At 40.1% G+C, this 23,517-nt stretch overlaps 3 protein-coding genes across 4 annotated transcripts; 2 read left to right on the forward strand and 1 right to left on the reverse strand.

Moving 5' to 3' along the window:
* Positions 1-5,511: 5,511 nt before the first annotated feature.
* LOC123519606 (TWiK family of potassium channels protein 18-like) lies at positions 5,512-7,859 on the reverse strand. Its single transcript, XM_045281028.1, has one exon. The coding sequence runs from the start codon at positions 7,366-7,368 to the stop codon at positions 6,229-6,231; it is 1,140 nt and encodes a 379-aa protein (XP_045136963.1). The 5' UTR covers positions 7,369-7,859; the 3' UTR covers positions 5,512-6,228.
* Positions 7,860-10,039: 2,180 nt separating this feature from the next.
* LOC123519485 (twinfilin-1-like) lies at positions 10,040-19,746 on the forward strand. Of its 2 annotated transcripts, none has more exons than XM_045280826.1 (10): positions 10,040-10,124; positions 11,044-11,121; positions 11,325-11,436; positions 11,630-11,792; positions 11,925-11,996; positions 12,213-12,378; positions 12,825-12,971; positions 13,751-13,872; positions 14,346-14,531; positions 18,270-19,746. In XM_045280826.1, exons 1-9 carry the CDS (start codon positions 10,100-10,102, stop codon positions 14,508-14,510), a joined length of 1,050 nt encoding a protein of 349 aa, XP_045136761.1. In that variant the 5' UTR covers positions 10,040-10,099; the 3' UTR covers positions 14,511-14,531; positions 18,270-19,746. The 2 variants fall into 2 exon arrangements, with proteins under 2 accessions (XP_045136761.1, XP_045136762.1); XM_045280827.1 differs by having other exon boundaries at positions 14,346-14,510.
* A 390-nt stretch (positions 19,747-20,136) lies between these two features.
* On the forward strand, positions 20,137-23,084 carry LOC123519314 (DNA replication complex GINS protein SLD5-like). The gene is made up of 5 exons (XM_045280501.1): positions 20,137-20,295; positions 21,312-21,458; positions 22,276-22,427; positions 22,549-22,728; positions 22,881-23,084. Exons 1-5 carry the CDS (start codon positions 20,206-20,208, stop codon positions 22,975-22,977), a joined length of 666 nt encoding a protein of 221 aa, XP_045136436.1. The 5' UTR covers positions 20,137-20,205; the 3' UTR covers positions 22,978-23,084.
* Positions 23,085-23,517: the final 433 nt, after the last annotated feature.

Here is a 23,517-nt window from a genome sequence, read left to right on the forward strand (position 1 = left end):
ATTACAGTCAATTATAGATTCCAAATACAGATCATGTATTTTAGTCATTAAAATACATTACCAATTGCGATAGAATAGTGGTACAACATGTAGTATCATGTGTTACGTTCACCGGTTAAATGGGTAAGATTGGCATCGGGGAGCCGGTGAAGAATAACAAAAAAAAACAAAAAAAAAAAACCAGGTTCAACTGGTGAGGATATGCAAAGGGGCACTTAAGAAGCTATTTAATAACCCAATAACAAAACACATGAAACTGACATACACAGATCAATATATCACACAAATAAATATAACCCTAAAAAACCCAACTTAACAATACCTAACAATAATACTAATTCTATATGGAGGCAATGTGGAAAAAACGGGACTAGGGGAAGTGATACTTATGAGGTGTCGCAGTGGTGAAGTGCTGGGTGATGTGGATCCCACGGTATTCCAAGAGGCGGTGTGTTCACTGGTTGAAGCCTTGACCTCGACTGCCTTCCAAAAATTAGGGAGCTCGCTTCCGCTTGAGTCGAATGGGGCCGCGCGACTACGGGACAGGAGCCGGGCTTCATGAGACGGTGACGTGGAGGGGAGGTGGAGAGGTGGCGAACAAGGAGCAAGCGGAGGAGGTGATGGTAGTGGAGTATGTTACGGGCGGGCCGAAACACATGTACTAGCTCCCTCTGCACACAGCCTTGTTGGCAGCATAATGGAGAGATAAGCAAACAATTCGTATCTTAACATCGCAACGCCCTAGCTCTGCAATGACTAGTTTTGCTGATTGGAGAAAAAAAAGAGAGAGAGTGGAAGGTTTAGTAACATGTTGAATCAGAAACTCGACAGCCATTGGTCTCATCTGAGCGAGGGAGATCTGTCCTGCTTATAACCTGACCACATCTTCGCTAACTGATGTTCACTACCACAATTAATATGGTACTGTTTTAAAAAGTTGTCCCTCCAGCTCCTTTTCTACTTCATCTTCCAATTCTTTTTTCTCTCTCCTAACTGCGTCGCATTCAAAGCTTCGAAACATTACAGTGCTCTTGTAACTCAACCCAAGTCAACCCAGCCAGCTGCAGCCTTGAATAAACAGAGATAGATACGAATCACCAAAATCAAGAACATAACACGCAGTAGAAGACAAGCAGACAGTAGCTACTCTCACGGTCATTACGAGGCTTAATGAAAAACAGGAGGAACATTGTTGTAAAGTGTTTTAGTATTGATAACCATTGATTGTATACCATTACACGTATTATATATAAAAAAGAAAAAAAGATAAATAGATAAATAAGTGACTTTTTTTAATCAATCTATTAACAAAGAAATGGAAAAATAGACTCGGAATTGATTTATTTACAATTTACATCGTCACTGCGGGAAGCAGCCAGCCAGCCACAATTAACTCTCGTAGTGGTGAAAAGAACAAAACATCGACTGCCATGAATATAAAAGGCATTGGGCTCTAGTTGCATGACACACATGGTGATTAATGCACACCTACTTAGTAAAAATAAAGCTGAGATGCTACGCTACCGTTTATCTCAGTCTGTAGTAAGAAAAAACGGAGATACGCGAGTTATTTATAGTTTGTAGAGACGCGCAGTATTTAACTTGCCGTAGGGTGCCAGACGCGCTCCCCTCACTCCCTTGGGAGGCGGATGGCGGATAGTAAACATCCGGCACCTTAGGCTTCATCATATGGTCATAATCCGTTCATGTCAGGAATCTCCATAGCACTAATCATTGACTTTTAAAACACGCCCCGTCTAAATTCAAATTCTCCGGGCTTCTAAAAGTATCTGTTTCATCGCGGAGGTAGTAACCGCGAGATCTTGGGTAGAGGCGTGGCTTGGGTACTGTAGCTACTGGCCGCCGTCTACTGTTTTATTAGTAGAAGCTGCTCTCTCTCTCTCTCTCTCTCTCTCTCTCTCTCTCTCTCTCTCTCTCTCTCTCTCTGGTGTGTGTCTGTGTGTGTGTGTGTGGGGCAGCTGCCTCTTATCGTCCCTCTCCCTTGATCAATGAGTCTTCAATGCAAGTACAGACGTCTCCCTACTTGATGAAGCAGCCTTTCTACCCTTACTTAATTTTACCCAGCGCGATATATGTCAATTCAAAGGGTTTTAATAGATAAATATCATTGGCCAGAACTCGTGATGTATATCAAGCCACACCTTTCTCAGCCCTACTTCATGTCCGCCTCCCCATCCCCACTCACTCCCTTCTCGTTTCTACATTTTTCATATCCCGCCTTATCACTTCCACTTAAATCCCATCATCATCATCTCTCTCTCTCTCTCTCTCTCTCTCTCTCTCTCTCTCTCTCTCTCTCTCTCTCTCAGAGCAGTGTATTGCGTAGTTAACACACACACACACACACACACACCCAGTAGCTCAGTGGTTAGAGCGCTGGCTTCACAAGCCAGAGGACCGGGGTTCGATTCCCCGGCCGGGTGGAGATATTTGGGTGTGTCTCCTTTCACGTGTAGCCCCTGTTCACCTAGCAGTGAGTAGGTACAGGATGTAAATCGAGGAGTTGTGACCTTGTTGTCCCGGTGTGTGCCTGGTCTCAGGCCTATCCGAAGATTGGAAATAATGAGCTCTGAGCTCGTTCCGTAGGGTAACGTCTGGCTGTCTCGTCAGAGACTGCAGCATATCAAACAGTGAAACACACACACACACACACACACACACGAATGATTCCCTTCATACCCGTCATTAATAGTATGGTCCATCTCTCGAATACCGTATAGCTAGCATCTCTCTCTCTCTCTCTCTCTCTCTCTAATATGGCAAGTGACAATGTTTTTTTTTTTTTTTTTCGTCGGTGTATTAATTCATTCGATTGTGAGTTGCAGGGAAATAAGTTATCTCGTTTCGTTTCCACCACTAAAGTCGAGCGTTGAACGTGTTGTCATGAGGCTAAGCCAGGGATGGCGGGCGTCACATTTTTCAGTACTAAGGGCTTATTCAGAAACGCTTTGCTCTCTCTCACAACGACTATTTTCAAGGGCCACAGAGATGATTAGCGTGGTTCTCAAGAGTGTTTCTCCAGTTCATGATGCAGAAATCTTGCCACTCTGTCTTTAAAACCATAAAAAAAACACCTTTAAAAACTCGTGTAAATTTGAATAAAGCCTTTTTGAAACAGTGGAGGTGAAGCACAGAAGGGTTTGAGAATACGAGCTCAATAACCAGCTTGGGTCCGAGTGGCATTTGTTTGTTTTGGTGTGTCACAGTGAGAGGACCAGAATAACCCGACCTCAGACCAATCCTCATCACATTACCTCCATAAGCAAGACATGGGGTATAGCTTCACTCTGAGTCTATGGTCCCGCAACAGGCAGCTTTATTTATCAACACGCCTTTGCTTATAAACATTGGTTAATTTTGCATTTGCGTAATCTGCGTGGGATGCGCCGCTTTGTATATATAAGGGGGCTGAATCACGCACACCACACCGCTATGGAATACTCTTAATCTCTTCAATACCATGACGCGTTTTCATATTCCTTCTGGTTATTACTTTATACAGCTTCAAAAATTTATGTGGGGGGATAGACGAGTAAAGACTCTGGCCATTAATCTTTTGACCTCCATAGACCCTTCCCAGTGCAAATGAAATCATCTAATCTTACCCAAAAATCAAGGTAAAAAGGCGTCTCAGTATTGAAGGGGTTAATGATATCTCGGCAAGACGATTCCTGTTTTCGTTAGCGTCAGTGAGGTGGGGTGCAGATGTAACGTGAGTCGACAAGTAAAATATATTTCATTTCTTGAATATTTCTCGCATGGCTTTCACACAACTCGATTCACACCAGTTAGAGAAATAAGAACTTTTTAGCAGACAAACGCGGGTGACAAGCGTGTCGCGGCCGTGCATAGGTGGTGTCGGAGATGTGGTGAGATGGTGTGGGCGGCGCACTAGGCGTACAGGACGGGGAAACACTTCATGCTGCCTCTATTTATGAAGCTGCACTAGTTCCGCGACCAATATATCATGATGCTCAGCTGTCCGGAGGAGGTAAAACGAATTAGTTATGATTTGGCATAGTGACAGCATCGGGCACCAGCAAACTTCGGCCACTAGGATGAAACAGCTGACAGTTACCCTTGTGCTTGTCGATTTGTCCGTTACATCATGTATTTAGCATTTTCGTTGAATATATGAAACTCCTATTACTAGAAGCTTTTTCAAACTTGCTATTAGCGTATGAAAGGTATTTAATGCTTGAAAGGATGTAGATAACTGTATGATAAGGTATTCCATCACGACGACTGTTGACTGCCGCTAAGGTTACGGGTAAAGGCAGAGAGTATCGGCAGATTTGAACGTGAAGCAGTCAATCCGTCTCGCTTGGTTTGGCAGGTCACTTGTCATCGCCACGCGCACTTTCAAGGCGGTCGTATGTTGTCAATCTATAGGACCCAAGTACGTCTCTGTCCCACTGAGGATACGAGCCAAGTGTGTGTGTGTGTGTGAGTGTGTGTGTGTGTGCCCCCTCCAACACACACACACACACATTCATAATTATATAAAAACGACCATACGCAAGAATTATTTCGGTGGCACGGTTTCAGGGAAGAAGTTAGGTACAGTTTTGAAGCCATAAACTTGAGAGATGGTCGTGATAAAAGAAATCCTGTGAGCGTTAGTAAGGTGACTCAGATTGGCTCCTGTTTCTCTTCCCTCCACACGCACACACACACACACACACACACACACACACACACACACACACACATTAAGGTTGAGAAAGGAAACAAATACGTTGTTAATTTCTCCTGCACTTCTTTTCAAACTTAATCTACATGTTTATAAATAGAAAGGAAGCGATGATAACACAGATTCCTGGAGTGAGTCACGATGAATAGGACTAAAGACTAATGGGGCACATGTCTGGCTTCTTTTAGGGAATTCTAGGTCACCCTTACTCTCTCTCTCTCTCTCTCTCTCTCTCTCTCTCTCTCTCTCTCTCTCTCTCTCTCTCTCTCTCTCTCTCTCTCTTTCTAAATTTAGGCTAACATACTCCTGACAGTGACTGAATATAAGCGGAGAGACAGTATGTTCTCTCCTCCAGGGGAAATAATAGAGGCTCTTAGTCAAGCATTTTCTGGGTTTACGATCACTGGTGCTTTTCTCTCCGGCAGACTCGCGTTCCCGGGCATCTTAAAGGTGTAGCGTGACTCGTTTTGTCACGCAGCAGCACAGGTGTGGCGGCGCCTTCCTCAATACAGACAGATGGGAAGCTTTCTCCTTGTTTACTGCTCCTCCTCTTCCTTCACATTTTTGTTTAGTGATGACATGACTCGATCCCTCCCTCCTTCCCTCCTCCTTCTTCTTCCTCTGCCTCCCACCTGACCTTCACCTCTCATCTTGACACTATCACATCCTCTTCAATTGTTTCTTTGTTCTCGTCTATTTCTGCCTCGTGCCCAAACCCTTCTTTACCCACCTACATTTTCTTAAATTGGGAGGCAGACAACTTTATGCGCGTGGACCGGAGTAAGTAAACACACAGAGAGAAACATCGTTATATTTCTGGGTTATTTATTGGTTGACTTGTGCACAGCATCTCCTAACAGTCACTAGTGTACACTGTAGATATAACACCAAGTACAAATATAGCTTTGATCAAAGACGCATCTGTGTTACTTCCACACACACACAAAAAAAAGTAAAATAAAGATGAAATAGCTCAGGGGGGCACTTGTTTATTTTCAGATTCACAGAAGCTATTTTTATTATGATACGTAAACTGTATATGAAGACTCCACCATTAACATGTAACACAGACACACACACACACACACACACACACACACACACACACACACACACACACACACACACACACACTTGTGCCTCTTATTCATCATCTGCAGCCACGATGGAAAAATACAAGAGCCCTTATAATATACCATACAGGAGCCGCGCTGCGTCCCTTTATACACGATCCTGTGCCCTGAGGAAGGTTATAAGTCACAGGAAAGTCTCGGCAGCCCAGACTAGCGCCTCCTGCCACCACTCCGCCAGAGGGACAAACTTGGCACCGCTGCAGGTCGAGGGTGTGAGCTTTGCCTCCTTCCCTGGCGCCGTCTTAATTTGTATCCCCGTTTGGGCGTCACTCATATACAGTTCGCGAGAAACAGTCACAGTTCCATCAGCACTGAGAAGCCACTGTTGTCCTGTCACTCAAGGACTGGCACGTACCACCACCACCACCACCACCACCACCACTATCGTCGACGTACAGATTTACGCACGGACCTGGGCCTTGGATGCATGGGCGGGCGGGGTTCTGGGTAGGGCTGCTCCTCCTCGTACAGACCAAGTTTGAGGCCACAGATGTAGAGCTTCTCCTTGATGTCCTGCTCCAGGCTCCTCAGTTTGAGCATGATCTCCTCCTTCATAAGTGTGTAGCACATGGCGATAAGTCCCATGCCGATCAGCAGGTACATGAAGTTGATGATCAGCTTGGTCTTGCTGTCATGACTGACCGCCTTCCCGAAGCCTCCGCCGAAACCAGGCACGAAATCCCCGATGCCGATTTTGGCGAGGGAAGTGAAGGAGAAGTAGCAGGAGTCAAGGTAGGACCATTGCTCCCACTCCGCGAACATGATGGTGCCGGTGATCATGTAGAAGATCATGACCCAGATGCAGGCAGTGGAGGGCACGATGATGGCCTCCTCGCCCTCCTCCCCGACCTCGATCTCCACGGGCCCTGGCTTGCTGGCCCGTCCGTGGTTGAGGCAGCGGTACATGAGGCGGTACAGGAACTTGAAGGACTTGGCGAACACGCGTCCCATGTTCATGAAGTAGACGATGTAAAGGGGGATGCCAAACACTGCGTAAATAATGGTGGCGATCTTGCCCCACTCTGTCCTGGGCGTCATGTGTCCGTAGCCGATCATGGAGAACACGCTGAGACAGAACATGAGGGAGGCCGGGAAGTTCCAGACTTCCGTGTGGTTCCTGCCGTCGTAGTCCTCGTCCAGCACCACCTCCACGATGCTCTTCTGGAAGTCGAGGAGTGTGCTGTTGACATCCTCGTACCACTGGTCCTTGTGCAGCACGTTGAGGCGCTCTGTGAAGTTCCACAGCGTGCGGATGGTTTTGTTGTGGATGAGGGAGGTGCGGTTAGACTGCCATTGACCATACTTTCCTTCGATGGCCGTGAAGGCGAATGCTCCAAAGATGGCGTAAGACACCACCAGTCCACCCACGCCCACTTGCGTACACATGAACGACACGAATTTTCGACAACAGTTTTTACACTTGGCTTTAGAGCCGTGCGAGGACGAGGAAGACGTGCCGTAGGACCGCTGGGATGCCACCCCGTGAGATCGTTGGGAGGCGCGCCCCCTCTCAACGCCCATGTCGACGCCTGAATCAATGGCGCGCGAGGGGAGCTGTAAGAGGCAGTTTCGAGAATCTACTCAGGTTAGACACCCGGCCTGCACCTTGTTTCACGTGGCCTTCCGCACAGCCGCGTCGCCTCACCCGCAAGTTCCTCTACACTCAGCAGGAGGAACCGAGGGCACGGATGTGAGGTGCTGGGACTTCATCTCCACGCGGAGAGCGCGGCGGCAGCTGGTGTGGAAGGAGCCACGGGAGATGGGTATGCGGGCAGGTATGTCTCTACTCTGGGCGCAAGCGACACTGCGACAGCCAGTCCCCTCTGGTCGTCCTGCCACCCTGCTCCTCCGCCCCAGCCACCAGCCTGCAGCCAGCCTTTCCTCTCTCTCTTGGCTTCACCGCCCTGAGCACACACCTGCACTGAGATTAATGAAACCACCTCAGGCTACGATTAAAGATGAAGGCTTCACCTCGTCCCTCCCCACAACTACCTTACCTTCTGACGACTGCTTATTACCCACATCTCACCCCTTCACCGCTCCCTCTCTCCCTCCCTCCTCATACCCTCCTCCTTCCCTCCATATGCCTCCATAAGCCACCAGCGCTCATCCCTCTCCACCGTCTGGCAGGCGACCAACACTCCTGGCGGTCATGCCTCACACGCACACATGAACGTACTCGCAAACGTCTCACTACTCACTTCCTTTAGGCGTATGTATGTGTGTATGTATGTATGGAGAGATGTATCTTCACGTGCATGGATGTGCCTATGTGTGTATGTCAATAGGCTGAAATGGAAGGGTGTAATGTTCTAATCGCGGCACTTAACACACACACACACACACACACACACACACACACACACACACACACACACACACACACACACACACACACATTGAAGAATCCCTTTCCCCTCATCCATCTCCCCCTCTTTCCTACCCTTCCCTTCTCTCCCTTCTTCCCCTCACGGTCCGTCATCGTCCCCTCACTCTACTCATACCCTGGCACTCCCTCTGGCATTACCATCACTCCCTCTGACTTTACTCCACCCCCATCACCCCCGAACAGCCTCATCACCCTGACCCACACCTTGTATGCCCCATCACTCACCCCGCTAAGCCTTCACCCTTCCTTTCCTTACTTCAATCACCGAGACAACGAGAAAACATTTTAATTTTAGTCTATTTGTTTTTGTACTTATTTTAGAGCTTATGACTTGAATCGGGAGAGAGAGAGAGAGAGAGAGAGAGAGAGAGAGAGAGAGAGAGAGAGAGAGAGAGAGAGAGAGAGAGAAAGAAGCGATTACCAATATATATAACGCCCATAATGAAAAAATGCTTCACTCTCTCACCACGACTTTTTTTAAACGCCACAGAGATGATTAGCCAGGTTCTTAAGAGTTTTCCCTTGCCAATAATGTAGAAATCGTGTTAATCTGTCGCTAGAACCGTAAAAAAAAAAACCAGCAAAAAATAAAAAATCCTTAAAAAACAGCTTAACTTCAACTAGAGCCTTTTAAAAGTAATGAACTGTAGCAAAAAATCGTTTCAGAATAGTTTTCAGGTTCATTACTCAACATTATTATTCGTTAAGGCAAGAGAGAGAGAGAGAGAGAGAGAGAGAGAGAGAGAGAGAGAGAGAGAGAGAGAGAGAGAGAGAGAGGGGTGGAAATGAAGGGAAAAGGGGTAAAGGAAGGGAAGCTATGTAACAATTGGCTATATGGGGAGAAAGTTCGGGAGGGGAGCGAGAATAAAGGAAAAAAAAGAGAGAGAGAGAGAGAGAGAGAGAGAGAGAGGGGGGGAGAGTATGTATGGCAAGGAGGGTCTAGCCAACGAAGAAAACAAGGGAGAGAATAAGAAAATGTATACGTAGACAGAATGTCGGGAGTGTTTTTTTTTTCTATTGAGTGAAACGAAATACATAAACACAGATTAAGAAAAACCGTGTCCTCAAATAAGTCTTTAGATATGCCCTATCTCTCTCTCTCTCTCTCTCTCTCTCTCTCTCTCTCTCTCTCTCTCTCTCTCTCTCTCTCTTCTTCTTCTTCTTCTTCTTCCTCTCACCAGCCTCATATACCATCAATTTTCTGCTCTCCTTGTTATCATTCAACCTATGTAGCTATTTGTGTCCCTCCCCCCCTCTCTCTCTCTCTCTCTCTCTCTCTCTCTCTCTCTCTCTCTCTCTCTCTCAAGAATAATACAGCGTTCCTTGGTAACAAATTGAGAAATGACAAAATATATGGCTTGAAATACGACTGCTTCTAGTCTGATGAGTTGGACTGAAGGTTACATATGAGCAACATGTGAAACCATTAGCTTTTTTTTTTTTTTTTTTCCTCCAGTCTGTTTCTTGTGTGTGTATTTTCAGAAGGGTTCGACGCAGGCAGGCGTTATCATTGTCATCATCAGGAGCGTCCCAAACTTTCTCGCATACTAGTTTGGCACTGTTTTTTTTTTTTTTTTTTCCTAGGAAACTTTAAGTACTATAACATTTGACTCATTACGTAATATCAGCCAGGGAATGCTAAGTAATCAGGCAGAGAACAGGGACATTCTTTCACTGAGTTATAAGGGTGAGAAAAATCATTTACTTGTTTGCATATCGGGCTAAAATTTGTCACATTTTAATTTTAAGGATATTTCATTACAATGATATGTGTCTCATTACGTAACACGAAGTTAGGCGCCGAAATAATACCGAAGATAACCGAGGCTCTCCGTTACCGAAACGTGAAGTAGGGAGCAAAACATGTCACATCAGACTGGAATAACAGGTATTTCACAATTTATTCTTTACCTGAGTGGGGAATAACTTAAATTGGTCCTTATCTGTCTTATGAACCACAGGGTATTCAGTTACAGCCATAGACGGCCCGGGAAACAAGGAAAAGTTGATATAAGGGTGTTTTAGGATGGAAGTGGGCGGACCCAGGGCGTTTCCTTCTCATGTCCCGGCGGAAAAATTCTCTTACAGTGATAATATTCACATCTTTCCCTCCTAATACTGTGGCGCGGGGTGTAGACGCAAGGTTCTTTACCATAAGTGAGGATGCAGTGAGGTATTTGTCCTAGTTTCCTTTGTGAGCTTTGTATGGTTAGGTAGAGACTTTCTTTGACTTTCACTGACCCCCAACCCAGCAAGTCCTCAGGCGCGCCCGTGTCACTCCGCCAGTCATGCTAAGGAGGCGGGATGATTCTCCTTGGCGAAATTAAAGTGTTTCCATCATGAGGTCAGCAATTTTTTACCAAGGTTGTGGAAGTCATAGGGAATCTGTGCTTGTTTTGCCATTATTGGAAAAACAGATTTGCTTTCCCTTTTTCTCATGCATCAGTCCCAGCCACAGTGTCACAATATCCACAATTGCTGTTCCATGTGTCCCAAGGATGCATTTCCAAGATAGCCTCCTTCATTTTTAGTTTTGGATAGGGATGGAATTCTTGTGACAAAGACACATTGAAATTCTGAATGCATCACTCATGTTTTGTGGTTCCTAATAACTTTCATAACTATGACTAAGAATATCCAAAGCTTCTTAATATTTATTATGGTACAGGATTTCAGATAAGACTTTGGTGATGAATGTTGTCATGTACTCATATTAAAGCATTATATGGAATAGTTTTGTAGCATATGAATACAAGTATGTTTTCTGCTCACCTTTTCAATATCTTACAAATCTTTCATCTTTTTAGCAAATGAAGAGTTGCTGAGCTTCTTCAGTAGCTGTCGGAATGGGGATGTTCGAGCTTTTTCAGTCACTATTGAAGATGGTATCTAGTCCTTCTCCTTTCTGTTCTGGTTTTGATATTTTCATGAATGTATGTACTTGTATATATATTAGAGACACTTGGTTACTGTATACATTTCAGATTGAATTATAATTACTCAAATATTTACAGCAAACTTATATTGTCTTATTTTCATGATTAAGGTCAGAGATGTAATGTTAGATCAATGTATTGTGCTTTTACAGAGGCCCTTAGCCTTGGAACCTGGAAACCTCCTCACAAGTCATGGGAGGAGGATTATGACCCAGTGGTGCTACCCATGTTGAAGCCAAAGCAGCCTTCGTATATTCTTTATAGGCAAGTTAATCACCAGTGAGCTTCAGATATTTGTATTTCATAGTTACACAGTTATTTACTAATAATTGTAAAGTAATTCTAAAAGTTTTGAAGATTCTTAAGTTGAAAATGTTCACAAGTTCCTTAATTTTATTATTGTTTATGTACTTTTTAAGAGCAGAAGAAAATGTGCACCTACTTTTGCCCCACTCAGGCTGGACAGTCAAGCACATGGAGGCTATGAGTGGGTACTAATCAGCTGGTCCCCCGATGACTCGCCGGTGAGGCAGAAGATGTTGTATGCTTCCACCAAGGCCACTCTCAAGAAAGAGTTCGGAGCAGCACAGATCAAGGATGAGATTTTTGGCACAGTGCAGGTTGAAATTGTTGATTCTTTTATTATTTACTCACTTATTTATCTGTGAATGATAATGGAAATTACATATTGAAATGAGAAACTATACTTTGATGTTAGAATTTTCATTATTGATAATCATTTTGCTTGGCAGGATGATGTGAGCTTGGACGGCTTGCATCGCCACCGCAAGTCTGCCTCAGCTCCCGTGCCTCTCACAGCCAGGGTAAGTCTGCTCTTGTAATTCTTGTTTTTATGCACTATTATGAAATCTCTTTTATGCAAATTAATTGGTGAAATTATACCTGCATTAAGTTATTTCCTAATAAGTAGGGTTGTAAATTATATGTGTTTCAAATTTTCTGTATATGCACCCATTTATAACTGTTGTAGCCGGACATAGGGCACAGTAAAGTTAGGAAATATTTACTTATGATTACAGGAGGAAGAGATAAATGAAATCAAGAAGCAGGAGGTGGGTGTGGACATCAGCGTGGACACAAAACATCAAACAATGGCCGGCATTTCTTTCCCTCTAGTTCCAAATGCTCTTCAGGCCATCAAGAATTTTACAACAGGAAATCTACAGTATGTCCAGCTCAAGATAGGTGGGTTGTATTGTTTATTGCCACAGTAACTGATGCAGCAATGTGTAGCTATGTGTGATGTACCTTCCCAGAAGCAGAAAATGTTATATAAAAAAAAATCTTCATTAAATTTTATTAGCTATATTAAAATTTTAGGTGAACATGTAGTTTTCAAATTTATAAATATCACTGGTATTTAACCATTGTATTAGTACCAGCAAATTTATAATTATGTATTGTCTACACCCTATGATGTCAGTCTGTGATATTGATTTTCATCCTTAAACTAGCAATATTGTAACCTGCATCATAATGAAACAAGACAATATCTAGGCTATCCCAGGGATATAGTCGATAGCTAAATAGATGTTCAAAATAAAGAAAAATTGGAATGAATACATAAAAGGACTTATAGTGGTATTGCATATTTAGAAAGATACATCTAAAAGAGTTATTTTGCATGACAGATATGTCAGCTGAAGAGATCCAGCTGGAAAGCACTGCTGAGTCCCTGGTAGTAAGTGGCCTGCCAAGCCGTGTGCCTGACTCAGCTGCCCGCTACCACCTCTACCGCTTTGACCACAACTATGAGGGTGACTTCTACCACAGTGTTTGTGAGTACCTTGACATTGCTTTCTGTAAGTGGATCCTTAGAACTGATACTGACTACCTCTATTTACATTAACTTCTAAATTATCATTTGCAAATTGTAAAAGGAATATATGTTGTTTTTATTTCAAGTAAATATTTGTCATGCAAGAAATTTTTTTTTAGATCAGGTTAATAGTTTCAGGTACTGAATCACTTTACTAGTGTCAGTGTGGAGTTTAGTTTTAGTTGCAGTGTTTATATATATATATATATATATATATATATATATATATATATATATATATATATATATATATATATATATATATATATATATATATATATATATATATATATATATATATATATATATATATATATATATATATATATATATATATATATATATATATATATATATATATATATATATATATATATATATATATATATATATATATATATATATATATATATATATATATATATATATATATATATATATATATATATATATATATATATATATATATATATATATATATATATATATATATATATATATATATGGTGTTCAGAAGTGTATGTTGAATTAGTATTACTCTATCTTAATAAAATCCTGTCTTACCTTCTAAAAGCATGTTGATCTACAACTTCTGCCATACAATACTATTTAATGGAAATGCATATGGCACATGCTTGTTTTGTATGCATTTATAAATATTCATATGGTAAGCTCAAATGAACACTACCATCATGTTCAGTGTTAAGAATGTGTGTTTCTTATACTTGTGTGTTGCAGTGTTCATCTACTCCATGCCTGGGTATGCCTGTCCCATCAAGGAGAGAATGTTGTACTCTAGCAGCAAAAATCCTGTTATAGACCTCCTGGAAAATGGACTCAGCCTGGTTATTGCAAAAAAGGTAGATTATAGTATTACCATTATTATTTAGTTGTCTGTGAGACATAGGTTTGTAATATATATATCTGTATTCCTGTATGCTGCAAGATATCACTTATAGAGATCATTAAGTTTGCTCAAAATAAAAAAAAAAAACTTTATATTTTGATAACTTGATTAAATGTTATTTTTTACATTTTTGTTCTACCGTGAATGCTACCTCATTTGTGTTGCAAAGAATAAGATATGTATCTATTCAAGAAAGATATCTACCTTAAGTTCCTTGACTAACATTTCATATTATTGGTTACTCCTAAACACAGGACATTCTTGGCATGTGAAATGCATGGTAGTGAAGAAACATTAAAAGATAATTTAATGTTTTTTTTCATCTGAACTTTGAAATTAATTGCATTAGATCCTTTGCATGAATTTTTGAGACTTAGTGTATGATTCTGTTATATTAGACACTGACAGTCAAGTTTTGTTCTGCAGCTTGAAATAGGCGAAGGCTCTGAACTAACAGAGGAGTATCTGCTGGATGAGATTCATCCCAAACAAAACCTTCATCGTCCCAAGTTTGCCAAACCCAAAGGTCCAGCAAATCGAGGTGCCAAGAGGCTGACCAAGGCCCCCAAGGATGGTGAAGGGAACCCCTAGGTGAGGGTTGAGCCACCCAAGGTGAGGGTGCTCCTGCTTCGCAGTAGGAGGAGATTAATTTGTTTAGTTGATCTTAACTGCTGTTTACTATAAGTATAGTTTGAAGTAAGACATATTTCCTTGTTATCAGTCTTAAAGACTGCATAGAAGTTGAAGCGTGTGTTTTTTTGGTAGTGGTATACTATGTGTGATATGCATCCAGTATTACAGTGTGTAGATTATTATTTTGTATGAGTAATTTTTATTGTGAAAAGTACATATCAAAGAGTCCATAGGTGTTCCTTGTGCATATAGGTGCTATCAACATTGTTATTGTTATATCATGATTTTATAGTATAATTAGTATATGGTGTTATTTTCATTTACCTTTCAGAAAATTACTGATAGAAACATTTCGTGTGGAGGGTTTAGATCTTCTGCTCAGGATTGTATATATATATATATATATATATATATATATATATATATATATATATATATATATATATATATATATATATATATATATATATATATATATATATATATATATATATATATATATATATATATATATACAGTAAAACCTCACTTGACGAACGTCTCTAGGGACGAACAATTCGGGAGACGACCAAAAAAATTGTCAATATATCGACCCAGGGGACGAACGATATTTCGGGGGACGAACGCGGTTAAACGGCTCACCGGCAGGTGAACCGTTTGTGTGATAGCCAACCCGGCTATCACACAACAACAAAACAAAACATAAGCACAAAAGAAAATAGAAACAGGAACATACGAAAAATATTACATAACATAATCTCCGTGCCACCACGATTTTCTCCTGTTTTTCCTTGGCATGGTGATGTTACCGGCGCGCTCTACTGTAGCTTCCTCGGTGTTATCCTCGCTGCTCTGGTGGCTCTCAGCGTTGCTGTCATCATCATCCTGGCCATGTCCAGGTACTGCAGATTGTGGCACATCCATCGCAGCTGTTTCCTCGCCGCCTGGCAAGGAACACCGCCCTACTGCCCGCTCCTCTCACACTGAGCATCACCTCCGAGGATCAAAGGAACTTCCTGGCCACGTACCTTTAACTTCCCTTCTTGGAAGTCCAAACTTGCTCCCACACGTGAGGAAGTCAATCCCCAGCAGGCAAGGGTCTTCCAAGGCAGAGACGAAGACTGGCAATCTTTCCATGTTTCCCACGCCGATGTTCACTATAACGGGGCCCCACATAGCGGCACTGACTTGTGACGCTACACAGCTGTTGTGTAGCTCTGGCACGCTGCGCACATCCAAAGTCCTCTCTCATGACTGTCTTCTCGGATCTTGTCTGTCTTCCTCCCCATCCTCCTCTCCTCCATTCCATCATGCCATCAACGTCCAGTCTCTCAAGTAAATAACCTTTTCTTTTTTATTCATTTTATTATCATTTTGATAGCATTTAGGTAAGTAAAACAATTTAGGCTTTTTATAATTATTTCGTTCATGTCATGCATACATTAAAGGTCTATTTTGAATGGGTTTTATGGACAAAAGTATGATTTTTTTTGGTCTGGAATGGATTAATGGTATTTCAATACATTCTTATGGGAAAAATTGATTCAGGGGACGAACAAATCGGGTGACGAACAGGATTTAGGAACGAATTATGGTCGTGAGCTGAGGTTTTACTGTATATATATATATATATATATATATATATATATATATATATATATATATATATATATATATATATATATATATATATATATATATATACACACACACACACACACACACACACACACACACACACACACACACACACACACACACACACACACACACACACACACACACATACATACATACATACATACATACATACATACACACTATGTATGATTATTTATTTGTTCAGCTTTCAGGTCAAATTATACACAAGGGTCCTTACCCTATAAGAGCAATATACATAGTACTTCAGCTGGAGGAAAGTTGTATCCTTCAAACAAAAATGTAGACTTTGTTATAAGATTGAAGGACAAGTTGCTGTAGAGGAAAATCTCATTACCTTTATTGGCTCAGTCACATAGAAATACATTTAAGTAGCTAAGAGCACTTCATATGGTGTGATAATCTAGGCATAATATTCTGAGGCAAGCTCACTGACGATTTTGTGACCTTTGCTTGGAGAATATAGGGAAGGAAGAACTTCAAGCATCACTTAATAGCAGTGAACCAGGATGCTCACATCATGGGGGGTGGAGTGGTCCAGTTGTGATATTAATATAACCTCTTCTCAGGTCTTCTGTTTTGTTCTATCCAGTGGTTAAGTTAATGATATTTTTTTATTCAATTTACTGAAAAGCAAGTGTATGACAATGATGACAACTAGGGCATTTTTATAACTAATTTGAAAAGTGTTAATTCAGTTTATTGATTACATAGTATTATGCAAAGAAAGTTTCAACTTTTGTTGTAAGCTGAAATGGAAGACACATTCTTAGGTTCTGCATTTATGTATGTGTACCGCACTTGGTGGTGTGTTCCAACAACTGTAGTTCCAGTTAGTTTCATGTAGCTATATTTAATGTACGTAATATTAGATGCTTGTTTCCCAGTTAGATTTTTGTCCATCATATCTTTCTGAATATAGCACACAAGTAAGGTCTTTCCTTTACAAACAGGTCTTTCTGTTAAAACTAAACTTGAATTATTGGTAACATATACCAGTGTAAAGGAAATTTTGAGAGAGAGAGAGAGAGAGAGAGAGAGAGAGAGAGAGAGAAACAGCACTTAACAAGAAGTAAATGGCCATAGTCATCAGCAGCTCTTGTATAGCTTAAGCTGACTTTCAGCCTGCCTTTCATTTCATGTAAACCTATTTGTGTATAATTCCAGGGTACAATTTTGGTGAAAAAGATATTAATTAGAAATAAGATATACTGAGTATGATGTTCTTTATATCTCTATTGGTTGCTAGTGGTGTGTTAGGATTTTGCATGATTGACATTTTTACTTCATGAAGAAAGTTTCAAACATTAACATTCTGAAGCTGTTGTGGTAATGTCATTGTATTGTAAAGCTGATCAACCAGCTACAAATGCCACATTTTCTGGGACCTGGTACTAGTCCTTAGCTTTACAATATTTATAAGTGTACAGCATTGCATGAAATTTCAATTTAGTAATATTATTGCATATCATTGCATCTAAAATTTAACTTTTTCTTTTCTTCCTACTTTCTTTTCACACTCCTTCTTAAACAACATTCAAAAGGACACATTGATTACAGTATTGGTAGATTTAGGCATTAGATAGCGTGAGATTTTTAAACGCACCAAAATTAAGTGATCAGGTATGATTGTTGTGACAGGAAGCAGTATCGGTGGAGCTGATTATATCTTAATGAGTATTAGTGTGCATGGTGGCTTCCTATCTCTGCAGGTTTCTCTGTCTTCATTTTGTGCACACCTGCTATTGCTGAGTTTATATTGGAACAAAGCTTGTGCTTGACATGCAGCAAAAATTATTACATTAATGTGGATAATATTATCTAAACTCATTTCAGCATTGTTAGATAAGTGTGTCAAATCAGATATTTCTCAGTTGGTGAAGGTCTGTGTGTGTGTGTGTGTGTGTGTGTGTGTGTGTGTGTGTGTGTGTGTGTGTGTGTGTGTGTGTGTGTGTGTGTGTGTGTGTGTGTGTGCACGACTCAGACCCAAGAAAAGCTGTGATTTATTTTTCTGGTGCCAAGCCACACTAAGACTAACCCAACTCTCCCCTCTGGCAGGTGTCACCCCAATGCATGAGATGGAATGAGTAAATAAAGTGAGTTGCTGCTCTCTTTACCACAAACCTGTCATCCTCTTCACTAAAACTCCAAGGATCTTTTAGTGTTTATTAAGATAACTTGGAGCTCTTAATAACTTACTGTTTTGAATTTTCTCATTTGACTGTACCACTGATAGTGCCAACTTCATAGCTTCCTTGTTGAAAATTTGCCTTTACAATTGCATGCAGTATTTTGACATTGTTGTGTGTAATATACTGTATTTGATTTAAAATTTAATTTATAAAACATTATCTGCAAGAGCTCTCCTGTTCTGTATTTTGTCTGGATATATCTGTCTGGCCTTCCCATGTGTTTCATGCTGCTGTTTTATGCTTTTATGTGGCACTGGTTTATAATGTAATGTGAGATGAAGATATTGTAAGATCAGGTATTTGTAAGCATAAGTGTACTGAGGCTGAAAACTTAACCAAAGGTCAGAGAGTCTTACTGTAAGAAGTTTAAAAGGTATGAGAAGAGTATTGAGATATTAATATGAATGCATGTACAGTAAATGAGTTTAATGGTGATAACAACAAAGTTAATGTATATATTTATTTTTAACATTTGCATGAATTTTGAGCAAAGCAGATTTTTTTACATTAATATTTTATTCAGAATGCAAATTTTATCAATGCAATTTCAGTCACGTTGCCCTCCAATTTATATTCTGAAATGTTAGTAGGATACATAATTTTATGCTCAAACTTTGCTTCAAGTGATTGTTATGAGCTCAGTTTAACTGGTCTGGACTTTGTAAGACAAAACTGCACATTAAGGTAGAACATAATACTATATATTATTACATCATTTGAAGAGCTTTTATACCTTAACTGTTGTATAATGTGTGGACAGTGTATGACTACCCATAACACAGAGTTGCTCAATGGGCCTATGGTGTTACAGGACAGCAGCAATAGTGCCTACAGAGCTGATACTGGGGTGTTGAATCCTGTGGAGCTAGTGTGTTGTTGAGGCTACCAGAGCTTATGTGAGTTGTTAAGCCTTGTGGGTTTTAGTGTGACAGCATTGCATTTTGAATGCTTAATGCCATTGTGCTTTGTGGAGTGTGCTATGTTGCTGAGTGTGAGCTTTGCTGAACCATTGAGTCAGGTGGATTGCCATTACCACTGCCATCCTGGAGAGTAGTCACCTAGAGAACAGAAATAAAAGGCAAAGTGCTTCATAGGCAGCATTTGCCTAAGGCTCTCACTTGCTAGCCCTCTCTTACTGTGTAAGATTTCAGCTGAAATTTTGATCAGTAGATATTTGTGGTTTTTTGGTAAAGAAAATGTTACATGATGATTTTAAGGGGTTTCTTGAATACTGTGAACTATTAAAGGTAGTTTTTATATAATGAAGTTGTATTTGTTGTGTGATTGAGGTATGTAATCCTTGTGTGGTGATTATTTTTAAAAATTAAATTCCTACTTTCACAGTTGTGGTTTAATTGCCATTTTTCTTAATATGGTTAGTGCTCTACGAATCTCACAAACCCCATGCCTGTCCACTGCTTAATTAATAGAGCGGAAGCATGAAACAAACCATAATTGCCTCTGCTCATCCCTCCTTTAGAAATTTACACACTACTAATCTGAATTTGATTAATAAATATTAAATGAAAAGGTGCAGGAGAAATGAGATCCACGCACAATAAAAAAAAAAATAGTAAATCAATAAAACCATGTTAAAGCTGCTATGATATGAATTAAATGGCTAGATGAAATTTGATTGAATTACCTACTTTCACATCATAGTGTCTCGTATAATCTTTTTATTTTTTTCTGACATTCTTGATCTGAGCAGCTTTGAGTGCACCGTTGAGAAGGCGAAAACATTACGGAGTATTCCAAGACAGGCGGGAGTGAAGCAACTGCAGCAAACCTGTCATTCCGCAATGTCTGACGTGGATGAAGATTTAGTGGCGTCGTCTGATGGCGAGGAGGACATGATGACAGCGCCAGAGGTCCTTCAGAGGCTAGAGGAGGTGTGTGTGGAGCTCGGTATTTGCCTTACTGAGACTATATAAGGTGGAGGGTTTGGGCGCCAACCATTCCCTTCTTGATCGTTGACAAATTAATGCATAGTGGAATCTTTTATGTGACTCATGTATTTCTGGTGAGTAATATAAGTTGTGAGTGGATTGATGTGGTATGTTAATTTCCGTCGCAAATTAATATTTTTCGAGTTAGGCCTACCCCTCATTCCTAACAATCTTGGGGGACCTGTGGGGAAACGCTGCTCTACAATAACAAAGCAACGCTCGCCACCGCCGCAGCCAGCCGCAGCCTCCACCATCAAAGTCTTTACAGGAATTTTGTATATGATTTTATTGACGTCTGACTTCTTTTGCATCGCACATTACTCGATATAATGCCTCCCCATTCAAAAACCCCGATTTTCCACAGGTTCCCCAAGATAGGTGGGAATGAGAGGTAAGTATAACTTCGAGTTGAAAAGAGTCATAATCTAAAAAATATTCATTTACCAAGGAAATTATGTAAACCATCAATCAACTCACTGCTTTTCTCATCAGAAAAGCATGAGTCACATCACAGATTCCATGGCTCGGTGAAACTAGAATTGGACCTTAACTTGTCTTATTTTTCTCATGATTTGACATTGTATTCAATTTCAAGGTTTCGGAGGTGATCCTCTCTCTCTCTCTCTCTCTCTCTCTCTCTCTCTCTCTCTCTCTCTCTCTCTCTCTCTCTCTCTCTCTCTCTCTCTCTCTCTCTCAAGTATTGTACACTGGACAGTAATTTGAAGTGTATGTGTGTTGGTTGTGCAATCACTCTGATGTAAGCATTTAGATTGAGTCTCTGTTGCATTTCATGAAAATAGTAACTTTTACTTTGGTATAACATAATTCATTTGAACTTGAATTTCTCTCGATTCACTCTTTTTAATCAATTTGAAAGAATATTTTGTTATTGGACAAGATCAGTAGATAGTTATGCTATCACTGAAAGTGTACCATTTCTTGGCTGTTCTTTGCTACAGGCATGGGTTATAGAGAGGATGTCACCCACGCTGGAGCATCACCAGACTGATGTTGTTGACTGCATGCTGGAGCAGATTGACCAGATGACAGAGAACATAAAAAAATGCAAGAAACAAGATTTTAGAGCAGCTTTACACAAGATGGAGGTGAGTAAAGGCAGGCAAATGTAATGTTGATGTATAGATTAGTTGTATAGTGAGAAGTGTGTGATAACATGTAATTCCGCTTATTTTTAATCATCCTGTTTAGATGTTACATACACATAGGCCTAAGGGTGTACTCTGGTAAGTGTTGTGCAGTGTAGCATTCTTTGCACTTACTATTACACTGGTCTCTGATGTTCCTGTGTTGCTGATGCATGCCTGTCTACTGAGGGCAGCATTTGAAGGAGGACCATCTCATGTGTGGACACATCACAGGACAGTGTTGTTTTTGTCTCAGCCCTTCTTTGTCCACACTGGACATGTTTATGCTGTGGGCTGCTGAGTAGCTTATTGCTGGTACTTATGATCTCATATGGATGAGGATGAGTCACCATAACTTACTCACACTGACATGAGTTACCCTACAGTGGATACCTTCACTGGTTATCCATGTTGATTTTAGCATTTGATAAGTAGTATATATATATATATATATATATATATATATATATATATATATATATATATATATATATATATATATATATATATATATATATATATATATATATATATATATATATATATATATATATATATATATATATATTGTATATGTTCATGTATTCAAGGTTTAGAAAGATTGGAAATTTGGATGATGCCATAGAAAAGCCATCACAGAACAATACATAGTGATATTTATTTTTATTTGTTTCAGTTTTGTTACAGTTTCATTTCATGCATTGCAGGAAGAAGACTGTGATTATTAATAATGCTAATCAGATTACACAGCCTTAATGATCTGGCTTGTCTCCTGCAGATTGACCGGATACGTTATGTTTTGAGCAGCTACCTGCGTGTCAGGCTAGAAAAGATTGAAAGATACGCTCATCATCTCCTAGAGAAGGATGCATCAGTGACAGACCCATTACAAGCAGTTCTCTCACCTCAAGAAGCATCTTATGCCAAAGAGTTAGTATCAGTACTGAACTGCAAAATGCCTGCATCAAACACTGCAAGTTATTGTGCCAGTTTTCATGAACATACTACAGTCATTGATTTTGTCACTAAATCCTGCTTTCTCTCCTTCTAGGTATGTATCTAGCATGGAATCACACTTCCAGAAAGTTGTACTGCAACAAATGCCTGAAATCATTCGTGGTTTTGATGCAGTTAAAGAGTGTGTGAAGCCAAATTTGGAGAGTTATGTCTTCTTCAAAGTGAAAAAAGCAGTTCCTGGGGTCCTTGTGGAGGATTTCAGAGGAGAAGGAAGGTGAGGCTGAAATATATATTTATTGTTCATTGGAAGGAAGGATGTAGATAAGTTAGAAACCCCTTTGCATATTTATATTACTGATGTAATTAGCTGTCATTCATGTGTTATGTAATGCAAAACATTTAACTGTTTGCTAATGTTTTTATCAGGGATGAAGAGGTTGATCTGGAAGAGGGAAGCCAATACCTGATGCGCTATAATACTGTGAAGGATCTGCTGCAGTCCGGTACAGTTGTATTCATATGATGACATGTGCTCTGGCTGTCTTATCGAGACAGCATGCAATGCATCATATTACTTACATCTGGTTCATCTTAGATAATGTACTAAGTTCAGTAAAATCATCAGTGACAGACATTCTGAAGTTTAATTTCATTTGGCTCATAAAATTTAGAATTATATTGTTTTATATACTGTATATATATATATATATATATATATATATATATATATATATATATATATATATATATATATATATATATATATATATATATATATATATATATATATATATATATAATATTTTGCATTGCCTTTAGCATTGTTAGTGCTGTGGTGGTAAGGGTGCCCCAGACCCTGCTCAAAATTTGAAGAAATATGGGATTAGTTGTTAAAATATTAGATATGTTAGATTACCAATTGTGGTATATATTTAATAAAATGCTGTTTTCTCCATTTTCTTCATTTGTGAATGCACCATAGTCTGTCATGAATACATCCTAGAGTCTGTTGTGGGCACTAAACACAGCTTAGAGCAAATGGGGAGGCAGAGAAAATTATGAA

The sequence above is a fragment of the Portunus trituberculatus genome, chromosome 45 (genome assembly GCF_017591435.1).
Source record: "Portunus trituberculatus isolate SZX2019 chromosome 45, ASM1759143v1, whole genome shotgun sequence".
Classification (NCBI taxonomy): Eukaryota; Metazoa; Arthropoda; class Malacostraca; order Decapoda; family Portunidae; genus Portunus; species Portunus trituberculatus.